This window comes from Lemur catta, chromosome 5 (genome assembly GCF_020740605.2).
Source record: "Lemur catta isolate mLemCat1 chromosome 5, mLemCat1.pri, whole genome shotgun sequence".
NCBI classification, from domain to species: Eukaryota; Metazoa; Chordata; class Mammalia; order Primates; family Lemuridae; genus Lemur; species Lemur catta.
In genome coordinates, this window is record NC_059132.1 from 32,093,798 (window position 1) to 32,105,872 (window position 12,075).

Here is a 12,075-nt window from a genome sequence, read left to right on the forward strand (position 1 = left end):
ATAAAAACCTGACATAGTATTGCAGAATCAGAAGGAAGACTTAGTAAGAAGAGATAATCTAGTTTACTGATTACAAGGAACAGCCACATAAGCCTGCTGTGATAAATTAGGGTTTTCTCTGTAGACAGAGAATCTTCATTATCCCTCAGAAATCCTTTCTTTAACTCTGCATTGTTCTGAAAGTCTTCTCTTTTCACATTAAGTCTCTTTTCAGAAACTAGTGAATCTTACATTGAAGTTTTAAGAATTGTTTTATTTCTAGTTAAAGTGTTTAAACATAAAGACATAGTCTCTGGCATTTATTCTTCTTTTGCATATACAATGGATCAGATCAAATCCACTGAGTTTGCATTCTCTGCAATTGATATATTCATCACTTCTAAGCAGCATTTATTCAGTATCCTCTAAGCACTATGGTACCCGTATGGCATTTCATGCTATGTTGTGCACCTGTAAGTGCCAGGCACCAGGCCAGCCACTAGTGGTTATCCTCCACAACAAATTTCAGGGGTAGTTAATATCATATCATCACATCTTGACAAATTTTTTAAAGCCTCAGAACTTTTTTACAAGGTTACAAAGTAAATGTATAGCATGACTAGGTTTCAAATCCCTTGGATTGCATTGTCTCCAATACCCATCCTCCTCTTGTACTGAAAGCAGAGGATGTAACAATAGAAAAAAAGCAAAATTAGGAAACCCTTAAAATACTGTCAGCAACTTTTTGAAATACAATGTGAAGAGCAGAAATAATTTGCAGCCCCTACAAGTGTGTTGTGCTATTTCAAGTGTGTTATGCTATTTCATTGAACTAAGTGTGTTGAAAAGTAAAATAATTTGCTTATAGCTAATGGCCAAATTCCGCTTCTATGAACGGTGCTTGCTTACTCAAATGCTTGGTAAACAAGGCCCAGGCCCTGGGGGGGTGACTACAAATAACTTACTGATAAAGGGGCCTAGGCATGATCAGCACGTAAACAGCCTAACAGCCAGGACAACATTCCTAATCGCACGTAAACGGCTTGTGCAGGGGGTGTGTGTGTGGGTTTGGGCAATCAATATTGGACAATCTTTTGTAACAAGCTATAGCAAAAGTATAAAAGGGCATATGTCCCATTGAGCGGGGTCCTAGTTCGTAAAGAGACCACTGCGTTGGTGCTCTGGGACTTGGACCCTGGCTCGAGCCAGCCAATAAACTCCTTTGCCTTTTGCAGCCTTGGACTCTGCCATTCTGTTCCTGGGGCGGAACGGGGAACCGGTTCTAACATTTTGGGGGCTCGTCCGGGATCCCCAAACCCCCGGAACAGAATCCGGAGCCGAGGAGGAGTTGGAACTCTTAAAATCCGTACGGTGTAGGTGATTGGGCCCTGGGAAGAGACCGGCAGAAGACTTAGGCGGACGCGCGCTGGTGGGTCGCCGGTCGGGAGTGACAGGAGACATCCGTCACCCCCACGGTTGGTTCCGCTTCTTTTTGTTTCCAGTCAGTGGAAGGCACTCCCGTGAGGGGAGATAAGTCCGGGGCCACTCGGCAGTCAGTGGAAGGCACTCCCGAGAGGGGAGGTAAGTCCGGGGCCACTCGGCAGTCAGTGGGAGGCACTCCCGAGAGGGGAGGTGAGTCCGGGGCCACTCGGCAGTCAGTGGAAGGCACTCCCGAGAGGGGAGGTAAGTCCGGGGCCACTCGGCAGTCAGTGGGAGGCACTCCCGAGAGGGGAGGTGAGTCCGGGGCCACTCCGCAGTCAGTGGGAGGCACTCCCGGGAGGGGAGATGAGTCCGGGGCCACTCGGCAGTCAGTGGGAGGCACTCCCGAGAGGGGAGATAAGTCCGGGGCCACTTGATGGAAACGGTGTTTGGAAAGGCGAAACCAAGTGGATCCGTTTGACGAGGAATCCAAATGGTAGCCGGCTAAGTTGTCTGTTGCGGGAGGCACCCCCGAGCGGGGATAAGTCCGGGGCTGCTGTCTGTCATTCTGTCTTTTGTTTGTTCCCCGTTGTCGTTACTTTGTCGTTTCGTCTGTGTGTTTTTTTTTTCGCTTCTGTGACGCGCCTGGTCTTGGAAGGTGCAGTGTTCTGGGTGCAGCTCTTCCTCCTCTGTTCACTAGCCCTGGTGTTTGGTGTCGGTCTATACACTGTAGCACCCCAGGCTTGGAGTACTCCACAGAAGTGTGCATTTACATTCTTCTACTGGGTCGTAGTGGGAGTCCTAGCGTGGCTCCGGATCGACCCTCCCTTCTAAGAGGTAAAGTCTGTCTGTCTGACTGAGTGAATGAAGTGTGACTGTATGAGGTTCCACGGCTACGGCTACGGAATCTGAGTGGGTCCTAACCTGCGGTTCTGTGGCGACGTCGTACGGCATAACGGTGATTCACTCCCCTAAAAAGGAGTGACCGGGCCCGGGCTCTATACGGGTACACCTTAGCCAAGACGCGCCTAAGTTCCCGCGAGGGACGCAGCCAGGCGGACACCTGAGTGGACTCCCTTCCCCAATACCCTTGTGAGCATGGGTCAGACTCAGACAACACCTCTGTCTATCCTCATTGATCATTTCAAAGATGCTAAGGAAAGGGCACACAGCCTTTCCTTGGATGTAAAGAAAAAGAAATTTATCACCTTGTGTCAGACAGAGTGGCCAGCCTTCGGGGTAGGATGGCCACAGGAAGGAACATTTGATGCTGAGCTTATTGAAAAGGTAAAAGGGATAGTCTATGGCCATCACGGCCATCCATACCAAGTCCCCTATATTACAGTCTGGCAGGATTTGGTCCACAATCTGCCACCTGGGCTAAGGGCCCTCCTGCCAGCATCAAGGGAGAAGACACAAGCCTTAGTTACCAAGGAGGTGAGGAAGAGTGGGGAACAGGATCCTCAGCCCACAGGGCCTGTGCTGCCAGACTCTAATCTATATCCTGATTTAATAGATTTAGAGTGGCATACACCCCCACCTTATGATCCCAGGGTGGCCCAGGGGGCCCAGGCGGCTCCTGCGGCTCCCGCGGCCCAGGGGAAGACGGGGCCTCCGACAGGGGGGCCGGCGTACGGCACTAGACAACGAACTGGACAAACTCCAGGTCCTGAACCAGTGAGAGCGCTTCCCTTGAGGGCTGTGGGACCCCCGGGAATGGACGGAGAACAGGCGTATCAGTACTGGCCCTTCTCCACCAGTGATCTTTATAATTGGAAATCTCAAAATGCGAATTTCTCTGATAATCCAAGAGATGTAATTAACCTTTTAGATTCTGTCCTTTTCACTCATCAGCCCACATGGGACGACTGCCAACAGTTACTTAAGGTTCTCTTTACCACGGAGGAGAGGGAGCGAATCCAGGGAGAGGCACAAAAGTTAGTTCCTGGAGAGGACGGCAGACCTATCATCAACCCTCGAGTTATCGATCAAACCTTTCCCCTTGAACGGCCGCCCTAGGACTACAATGAGGCTGAAGGTAGGGAGCGTCTCCGGGTCTACCGCCAGACTCTGATGGCCGGTCTCCGGGTGGCGGCACGGAAGCCGACCAATTTGGCTAAGGTAGGGGATGTTCGGCAGGGGCCCGAGGAGAGTCCAGCGGCTTATCTAGAGAGGATTATGGAGGCTTTCAGACAGTACACTCCCATAGATCCCACTGCAGAAGAGAGCAAGGCGGCAGTAATGATGGCTTTTGTTAACCAGGCAGCCCCTGACATTAGGCGTAAAGTGCAGAAAATAGAAAGGCTGAGTGAGAAAACTTTAAAAGACCTGCTGGAAGTGGCGGAAAAAGTCTATAACAATAGGGAGACGCCGGAAGAAAAGTTAGAAAGAATGAGACAGGAAGATAGGAAGTTCCAGGCGGGTGAGGCACGTAAGGCAAATAAGGAGATGGCTAAGATCCTACTTGCAGCCATGGGAAGGGGACAGTCAGGGACAGATGGCAAAGAACGACCCCGGAGGGAAAGACTAGGCAAGGATCAGTGCGCCCACTGCAAGGAGCACGGACATTGGGCTAGAGAATGTCCCAAGAAAAAGGGGGGCCCAGGGAGGAGAGCATCGCCTAAGAGAGTCTTACTAGCGGGGCAAGTGAGTCATGCTTTTATGGTCATTCCAAAATGCCCCTCCCCATTATTAGGAAGGGACATACTCACAAAATTAAAGGCCCAGATCTGCAAAGAAGAAGTCACTTACCTAGGATATAAAATAAAAGGAGGTCAGCGATGGCTGACTGAGGCAATGAAACAGACTGTGTTAGGGATTCCCACCCCAACTTCATGTCAAGAAGTGCAAGAATTCCTGGGGTCAGTAGGGTACTGCCGTCTCTGGATCCCGGGTTTTGCAGAAAAAGCTCGGCCCTTATATGAAGGCTGCAAAGTGGGCCAGACATGGGAATGAACTATGCAAATGGAAGACGCCTTCCGGGCCCTAAAAAAAGCTATGTTAGAGGCCCCGGCCTTGGCACTCCTTGACCTCACAAAGGAGTTCCACCTGTTTATAGATGAGAGAAAGGGAATAGCCAAGGGGGTGCTTACGCAGACACTAGGACCTTGGAAGCGGCCAGTAGAGTACCTGTCCAAAAAGCTAGACCCGGTGGCAGCAGGGTGGCCTGCATGCCTGCGAATCATTGCAGCTACTGCTTTGCTGGTCAAAGACGCCGACAAGCTCACCCTGGGCCAGCGTCTGCACATCACCACCCCTCACGCCATAGAGGGGATCTTGAAGCAGCCGCCGGGGCGATGGATTACAAACGCGAGGCTGACTCACTACCAGGGACTTCTGTTAGACGCCCCTCGCATCGAGTTCCGGACTCCTGCCGTCCTGAACCCAGCCACGCTTCTGCCAGATCCGGTGCCAACAATGCCTGAACATAGCTGCCTTGAGATCCTGGCTGAGACCCAGATGGCCCGGAGTGATCTGCGAGACCGCCCCCTCGCAAACAGCGACCTGACCTGGTTCACAAATGGGAGCAGCTTCGTCCGGGACGGACACAGGTATGCAGGGGCGGCCATAGTAGATGAGCAAGGCAGGCTTATCTGGGCCACACGCCTTCCACAGGGGACCTCGGCCCAGAAGGCTGAACTGATCGCATTGACAGAAGCCCTTCGCCAGGCCCAGGGGAAGAGGGTGATGGTGTATACTGACAGCCGCTGTGCCTTCGGGACAGTACATATTCACAGAGCCCTCTACAGAGAAAGGGGCTTCGTTACAACTGAAGGCAAAGAGATTAAGCACAAGCCAGAGATACTCCAATTACTGGAAGCCCTCCTGCTACCCAAGGCAGTGGCTGTAGTCCATACCCCGGGGCACCAGAGGGGGGACTCCCTTGAGGCCAGGGGCAACCGGGCCGCGGACATTGAGGCAAAAAGGGCTGCGGAAGGGCCGGTACTAACCGATGTTTTGCATCTGAGCTTGCCGCCCCCTGGGATGGGAAAGATGCCCCCCCAACCGGACTATTCCAGCACGGACATAAGGTGGGCCACAGAAAAGCTGCAGGCGACGCCGAACAAGGACGGCTGGTTCCAAGACGGAGAACATCGCCTGATAGTCCCTGAGGCCTTAGGGAATCACCTACTAGGGCACTTGCACCAGACAATGCATCTTGGCAAGAAGAAGATGTTACAGCTGCTGGCCACGGCACGACTCAGATTCAAATCACAAGAGAAGATGGCAGAGGACATTGTCAAAAACTGCCGTGTCTGCCAGGTTATGCAGCCGGGGAAGGTCAGAGGGACCCATACAGGTACCGGGGAACAGGGGAGGCAACCTGGGTTGTTTTGGGAAATAGATTTTACAGAGGTAAGACCAGGGAAATATGGGTACAAATACTTACTGGTCATGGTAGATACCTTCTCAGGGTGGGTAGAGGCCTTTCCTACTAAAGGAGAAACTGCTTTAATAGTGGCAAAGAAAATATTAGAGGAAATAGTTCCCAGACATAGGGTCTGACAATGGACCAGCCTTCACAAGTCAAGTTAGTCAGGGACTAGCCCGGGCGCTGGGGACAGATTGGAAATTACATTGTGCATATAATCCCCAGAGTTCAGGGCAGGTAAAAAAAATGAACAGAACCCTGAAGGAGACTTTGACTAAATTGGTCCTAGAGACTGGCGGAGACTGGGTAACCCTCCTTCCCTTCGCCCTGTTCCGAGCACGGAACACCCCCTATCATTTAGGCCTAACCCCCTTTGAGATTATATATGGTGCTCCTCCACCAGTAGTGCCAAGAATAACTTCTGGGGCTGTGCCTGAAGCCCCAAGAAAAGTGCTACAGGCTGTACAAGCGCTACAGCAAGATCAGGGCCAGATTTGGCCTGCGCTCCGAGCTTTTTTACCAACAGGGGGAGAGAGAAGTTACCGGACACCCTTACCAGCTGGAAGATTGGGTGCGGGTAAAAAGACATAATAACAAAACCTTGGAGCCCAGGTGGAAGGGACCTTTTCAGATTATTCTTGTCACCCCCACTTCCCTAAAGGTTGATGGTGTGGTGACCTGGATACACCACTCTCACGTGAAACCTGCCAGCGAGAGCGACCAGGAACAACAGCGCGACCAGTGAAAGGCCTCGGTGGACCCAACAAATCCTCTGAAGACCAGACTGACTCGTGTGGCCCAGTGACAGAAGTGCCTGGAACAAAGATGTTTGTGGTGACTGTTATAATTGTGACTCTTGTGGGAATGCTAGTGACTGATCCAAATCCCCACGTGCCTTATAACCTCACCTGAGAAATCACTAACTTGGAAACCCATAAAGTTTATAATAGGACTTCAGGGACGACCCCACTAAACACTTGGTGGCCAAACCTATATTTCAACTTAAAACAATTACCGGGCATTGATGTGGACTATAACCCTGCAAAGCACAACAGGTGGATAGGAGGAACCATGGGGGGGCAGGGGGGGGATGGTGTTGGCGCCAAGATGGCGAATTTACTCAACGCCAGGCCCGGATAGAGTTAAGTAAAAATGGGTTTTTTTAATATGTCCAGGATTTAGAACAAAAAAAAAAAAAATGAGATGCACATGCGGGGGAATTAAGTCCCTCTACTGTGCATCCTGGAGTTGTGTGACCACCAATGATGGAGAGTAGAATCTATATAAGAAAGGTACCCCCCAGTCATACACAGTTCTGTGCCAAAATCCACCCTTTGGTAAACCGGACTGAAAAGACAAAATGGATCGTTCCGGCACTCAATGGGTGGTGGCTCTGTTCTGAAGTAGGCCTGACTCCATGTCTCAGCCTGTCTGTGTTTAATGAGTCTAAGAAATTCTGTGTCCAGGTGCTAGTATTCCCTAAGGTTATTTACCATCAAGAAGAGATAGTATACAATGCATGGACAAAGGACACAGGCAGAGCCGGGTTAGTTAGAAAAAAGAGAGAGCCCTTTACAGCAACCGTGGCTGCCCTTTTTGGCCTGGGTGTAATAGGAGCAGGGACAGGGATCTCAGCCTTAGCCATGCAACATAGAGGATTTGACCATCTAAGGGCCACCGTAGATGAAGACATAACCAGAATTAAAAATCCATCTCCCTTTTAGAAAAGTCCCTAAGCTCACTGTCTGAGGTGGTGCTACAAAACCGGAGGGGACTGGACCTTGTATTCCTCCAACAGAGAGAGCTATGTGTGGCCCTTGGAGAAGAGTGCTGCTTTTACGCTGACCACACTGGAATAGTTAGAGATACCATGGCTAAAGTCAGAGAGGGACTAGCAAAGCGAAAGCGTGAGCGTGAACAAAGAGAAGGATGGTTTGAGTCATGGTTCAATAGCTCCCCTTGGCTAACTACTTTGCTTTCCACTATACTAGGACCCCTAATTGTAATCCTGCTCATTCTCACTTTCGGGCCATGTATCCTAAATAGGCTGGTTGCCTTTGTAAAAGAACGGGTTAACACTGTACAATTAATGGTTTTGCGACAGCAGTACCAGAGCTTAGAGATAAAAGACATAGAAGGCTCATAAAATACAAGACCCCACGCACGAGCAAGAGTGCTCGTAGGTACAAAGAAAAAGGGGGGAATGTAGAGTAGGACTAAAACAATATTTTAGTTTGTTTGATGGTGACTTGTTTTTTGCTCTTAGCTAACAGCCAAATTCCGCTTCTGTACACAAAGCTTGCTTGCTTATTGCTTGATTACGATAAAGAGCTAAAACCATGCTCAAATGCAGTTAAAAAAAAAGGAAAAAACCGCACCGCAGGTGGCTTCCTGATAGGGAGGCCGGCTGTGCAGGGCGAGTGTCCTTGGGGAGAGAATCTCCTGGGAGGGAATCTCTTGGGAAAGAGTCTCTTATCAAAAATAACTAGCAACAGACTCCAGCAAAAAAAAAGTATAAAAGCTTTGTTTTTACCCCAGGGCGGGGTCCTGGTTCGTAAGGAGACCACTGCGTTGGTGCTCTGGGACCTGGACCCTAGCTCGAGCTAGTCAAAATAAAACTCCTTTGCCTTTGCAGCCTCAGTGACTCTGTCTTTCTGTTCCCGGGGCCGAGAGAAACCAGCTCTAACAGTCTCTCTGTATTATTTCTTATTACTTCATTTGATGCCACAATTATTTCAATTAATGTTTTCAATTAAATAAAGACACTGATATTTACCTTATATATCATCACCAAGTACCTAAACTTCTTTCAACCTAGTTTTGTATATGTATTGTTATAATATTTATAATCTTCTAGCATATTTCTGAGGCAAAACTATAATGGATCTCTCCTTGGACACCCATTACACTTACCACAATATAGCCTGGATGATGCTATACTTGCTTTATTTTCCCTTGCCAGAAAATGACCTTGGTGAATGCAGAGACCTAGAGTGTGTGTGTGTGTGTGTGTGTGTGTGTCTGCTGTTTATTATGTGCTTTAACAATAAATGGCCCAGAGTGTGTGTGTGTGTGTGTGTGTGTGTGTCTGCTGTTTATTATGTGCTTTAACAATAAATGGCCCATACCATGTTATGTAATTGTGAGTTACACGCAATAGTGTAATGTTACAAGGAGTTGGAAAGAATAAAAGTAAGTCTAATGGCTAAATAATTTTGGTCTATTTGTACCTCAATTTTCTCCTTTGCAAAATGAGCTGGGTTATATAATTGACCCATACCAAGCTGGTTGATTGCAGTAAACACCAATAATTAACCTCTTACATAGACCACTGTTTCATAGGTTACGTAGGCCATGCTTTCACAGTTAGTATGATTTTCCTCTCAGCACAGCTCCACAGTTACTGAGATCAGGAGACGGCAAACTAGCACAGAAGTGACGTCTTGCTAAAGCAGCACACAAATGCAGCTGCTGCAAATCGGAGGCCTTTGAGAAACGCTCTTCAGTTCCAGCAGCTGCCTACCAGTTTTCTCTGTCTTCCTGAGGTGCTAGGTAGAGGTGGCGTGTATTGTGTTAACAGGATACATGTGACATTTAAATTAAGCATTTACTTTGAGAAAAATCAATTTAAACTTTCAACATATGTATATATTTGGATGACTGATTTTGAGGTTAATGGTCCAAGCCCTACTTCCCTAGTGTCTAAAGTTCATTTTGTACTTTAACTCAAACAAATGTGATTTAAAGACATAGTCTAATTACATGGGAACTATTTACTAGTACTTGATTCAAATTGGGGAATACCCTCTGCATTTTTGACTGTATATTTTTGTCTTTAAGGTTATTTCCTTAGTTTTATATTATTATATAGTTTACATATTAGTTTAGTTTATATATTATTGTTTATCCCTATTAACTTATAAAAATAATTTTATATTGCTGAAAATGGAAGCTTTGCACTTAGCATAAGACTTCAGCTGCTCTCTAAATATCGAAGAAAAGTCTAGATAGTTATTATCAGCAACCAATACAATGCATGCAGTACAAAGAGCATATAAATGGAAAATATTCATATTTACTTTTAAAAATCTTGGAGGCCAAAATAAAGAATTAAAGAGTTATACAGTTTTATTAGCTCACAAATGTACGTAAAACCATTCTTCTTAAGAATCAAGAGCTTCTTGTCTAGTATTTTATAAAGTGAAAATTCTGTCATGTGCACACTATATTATATAGGGGATTATCAATATTGTAAGTGATTTTTTCAATATAGAAAGTTTGAAACATGAAAAGAAAGGTTTTTTATAAAGTTGTGACTTAAATCACGCAAAATAAGCTATAAGACAATTATATTGCATAGTAATTCTGGAAAATATTTATGTAGATGGTAAAAGTAAACTACTTTTCTGATGATTTACTTAATGGAACATAGAAAGAAGAATAGATTACTTCTCTACAAAGGTCACAGGAAACAAAAAAAGAAAGACGAATAGACTATCATCCTTCCTCTTAGATACTGACCATTAAACGACTGCTTTAGCTGAGATTATGACAAACATTCTTCAGAAAAAAGTTAAAGATTCATTAACTGCCCCATTGAAAATTGGGACTGAGTCAGTGAAATGCTTTGTCCAAGTATGATGCTCATGTTGAAGGTTTAATTTAATTACAAATAAGAAAAAGAACTCAAGCATATTAAGCCTATCTTGATTATTTACCCTGAGTAAGTACCAATGCACTTCTCAGCTTCAGTAAAGCTCTCTTTACTTCCTTGTTCCTCAGGGTGTACACAACAGGGTTGAGAAGGGGCGTCAGCACAGTGTAGAAAACTGCCCCAGTCCCATCCACGGCATCCCTGGAGCCTGGCCTCAGGTAAATAAAAATACAAGGAACAAAGAAACAAAGGACCCCGATACAGTGGGCGGCACAGGTCTGAAAGGCTCCGTGTCTCCCCTCTGAGGTGCGGATCCTCAGGATGGAGCAGACGATGGACACGTAGGACAGCACTATCAGGAGAAAGCAGCCCGAGGCCACTACCCCAATATTGACAAAGATGACCGTCTCGTTGGCTGAGGTGTCTGCACAGGCCAGTTTGAGGATGGGTGGTGCATCACAGAAGTAGTGCTGGATCTGGTTGGGCCCACAGAAGGGCAAACGGGATGTCAATATGGTCTGGACAGCAGAGTGCAGAGAGCCACTGAGCCAAGTGCTGGTGGCCAGGAGGGCACAGGTTCTCCCACTCATCATGCTGGCATACCTGAGTGGGTACGTGATGGCCAGGTAGCGATCATAGGACATGACCATGTAGAGGAAACACTCTGTGCTCCCCAGGAAGTGGAAGCAATAGAGCTGGGCCATGCAGCTGTGGAAGGAGATAGCCCTGCCACCCGGGGATGCCAAGGTCATCAGCATTTTGGGCACCGTGACGGTGGACAGCCACATGTCAATGAAGGACAGGTTGGTAAGGAAGTAGTACATGGGGGTGTGGAGGCGAGAATCCAGCCTGATCACCAGCAGGATGAGGAGGTTCCCCAGCACAGTGAGCACATAAATCACCAGGAAGACTCCAAAGAGGGGCGTGTCCAGTGCTGGGGCATGGGGAAGGCCCGTGAGGATGAACGTTGTCACAAGGCTCACGTTTGACATTTCTTCTCACCCTTGATCTCTCTCCCTGTGGGGATATAAAATACAAAGATCACCCAGAATTTAGCAGTTAATTGAGAACTAAATGTCCATTCTCTATGTAGCAATTGCATCAAGCATGATAAATAACTCGAGTTATAGTGAAATTTGCTTGTACAAAGCTTCTTTGGCAAAAGTCTTGGTGAAATGATTTTAGCATCTCTCTCTTACATATCCATGCACAGTGACACACACACAAATAGAGATTAACGTGACAAAGAGATAAGAACAAACACATTGTATTAGATTCCTATTTTGCTTTAAAAACTGCCATAAACTTAGTGGCATACAACAAGCAAATTTATTACCTCACCCTTTCTGTGTGTCGAGCCAGCTATGGCCTCTGCTCATTGTCTCACCAGGTTTTAAACAAGGTGTCAACTGGGGCCGCGATCCCATCTAAGCTCAGGATTCTCTACCAAGCTACTTGAGGTTGTCTGCAGGATTCTGTTCCTTACAGTTTTAGGACCTAAATCCCAGTTATTCTGGTTGTTACCCTGGGTCCTAGGATCCTAGCCACCTGGTTTTCACAACATGACAGTTTCTTCAAAGCCAGCAGGAGAGTCTCTTTCCAGTTTTCTGTGACAGTGTCATGTAGTATAATGTAATCAAGGGCTATTTCC

At 47.1% G+C, this 12,075-nt stretch overlaps 1 protein-coding gene across 1 annotated transcript; it reads right to left on the reverse strand.

Moving 5' to 3' along the window:
* Positions 1-9,880: 9,880 nt before the first annotated feature.
* On the reverse strand, positions 9,881-11,416 carry LOC123638103 (olfactory receptor 10G9). Its single transcript, XM_045551441.1, has one exon. The coding sequence runs from the start codon at positions 11,414-11,416 to the stop codon at positions 10,481-10,483; it is 936 nt and encodes a 311-aa protein (XP_045407397.1). The 3' UTR covers positions 9,881-10,480.
* Positions 11,417-12,075: the final 659 nt, after the last annotated feature.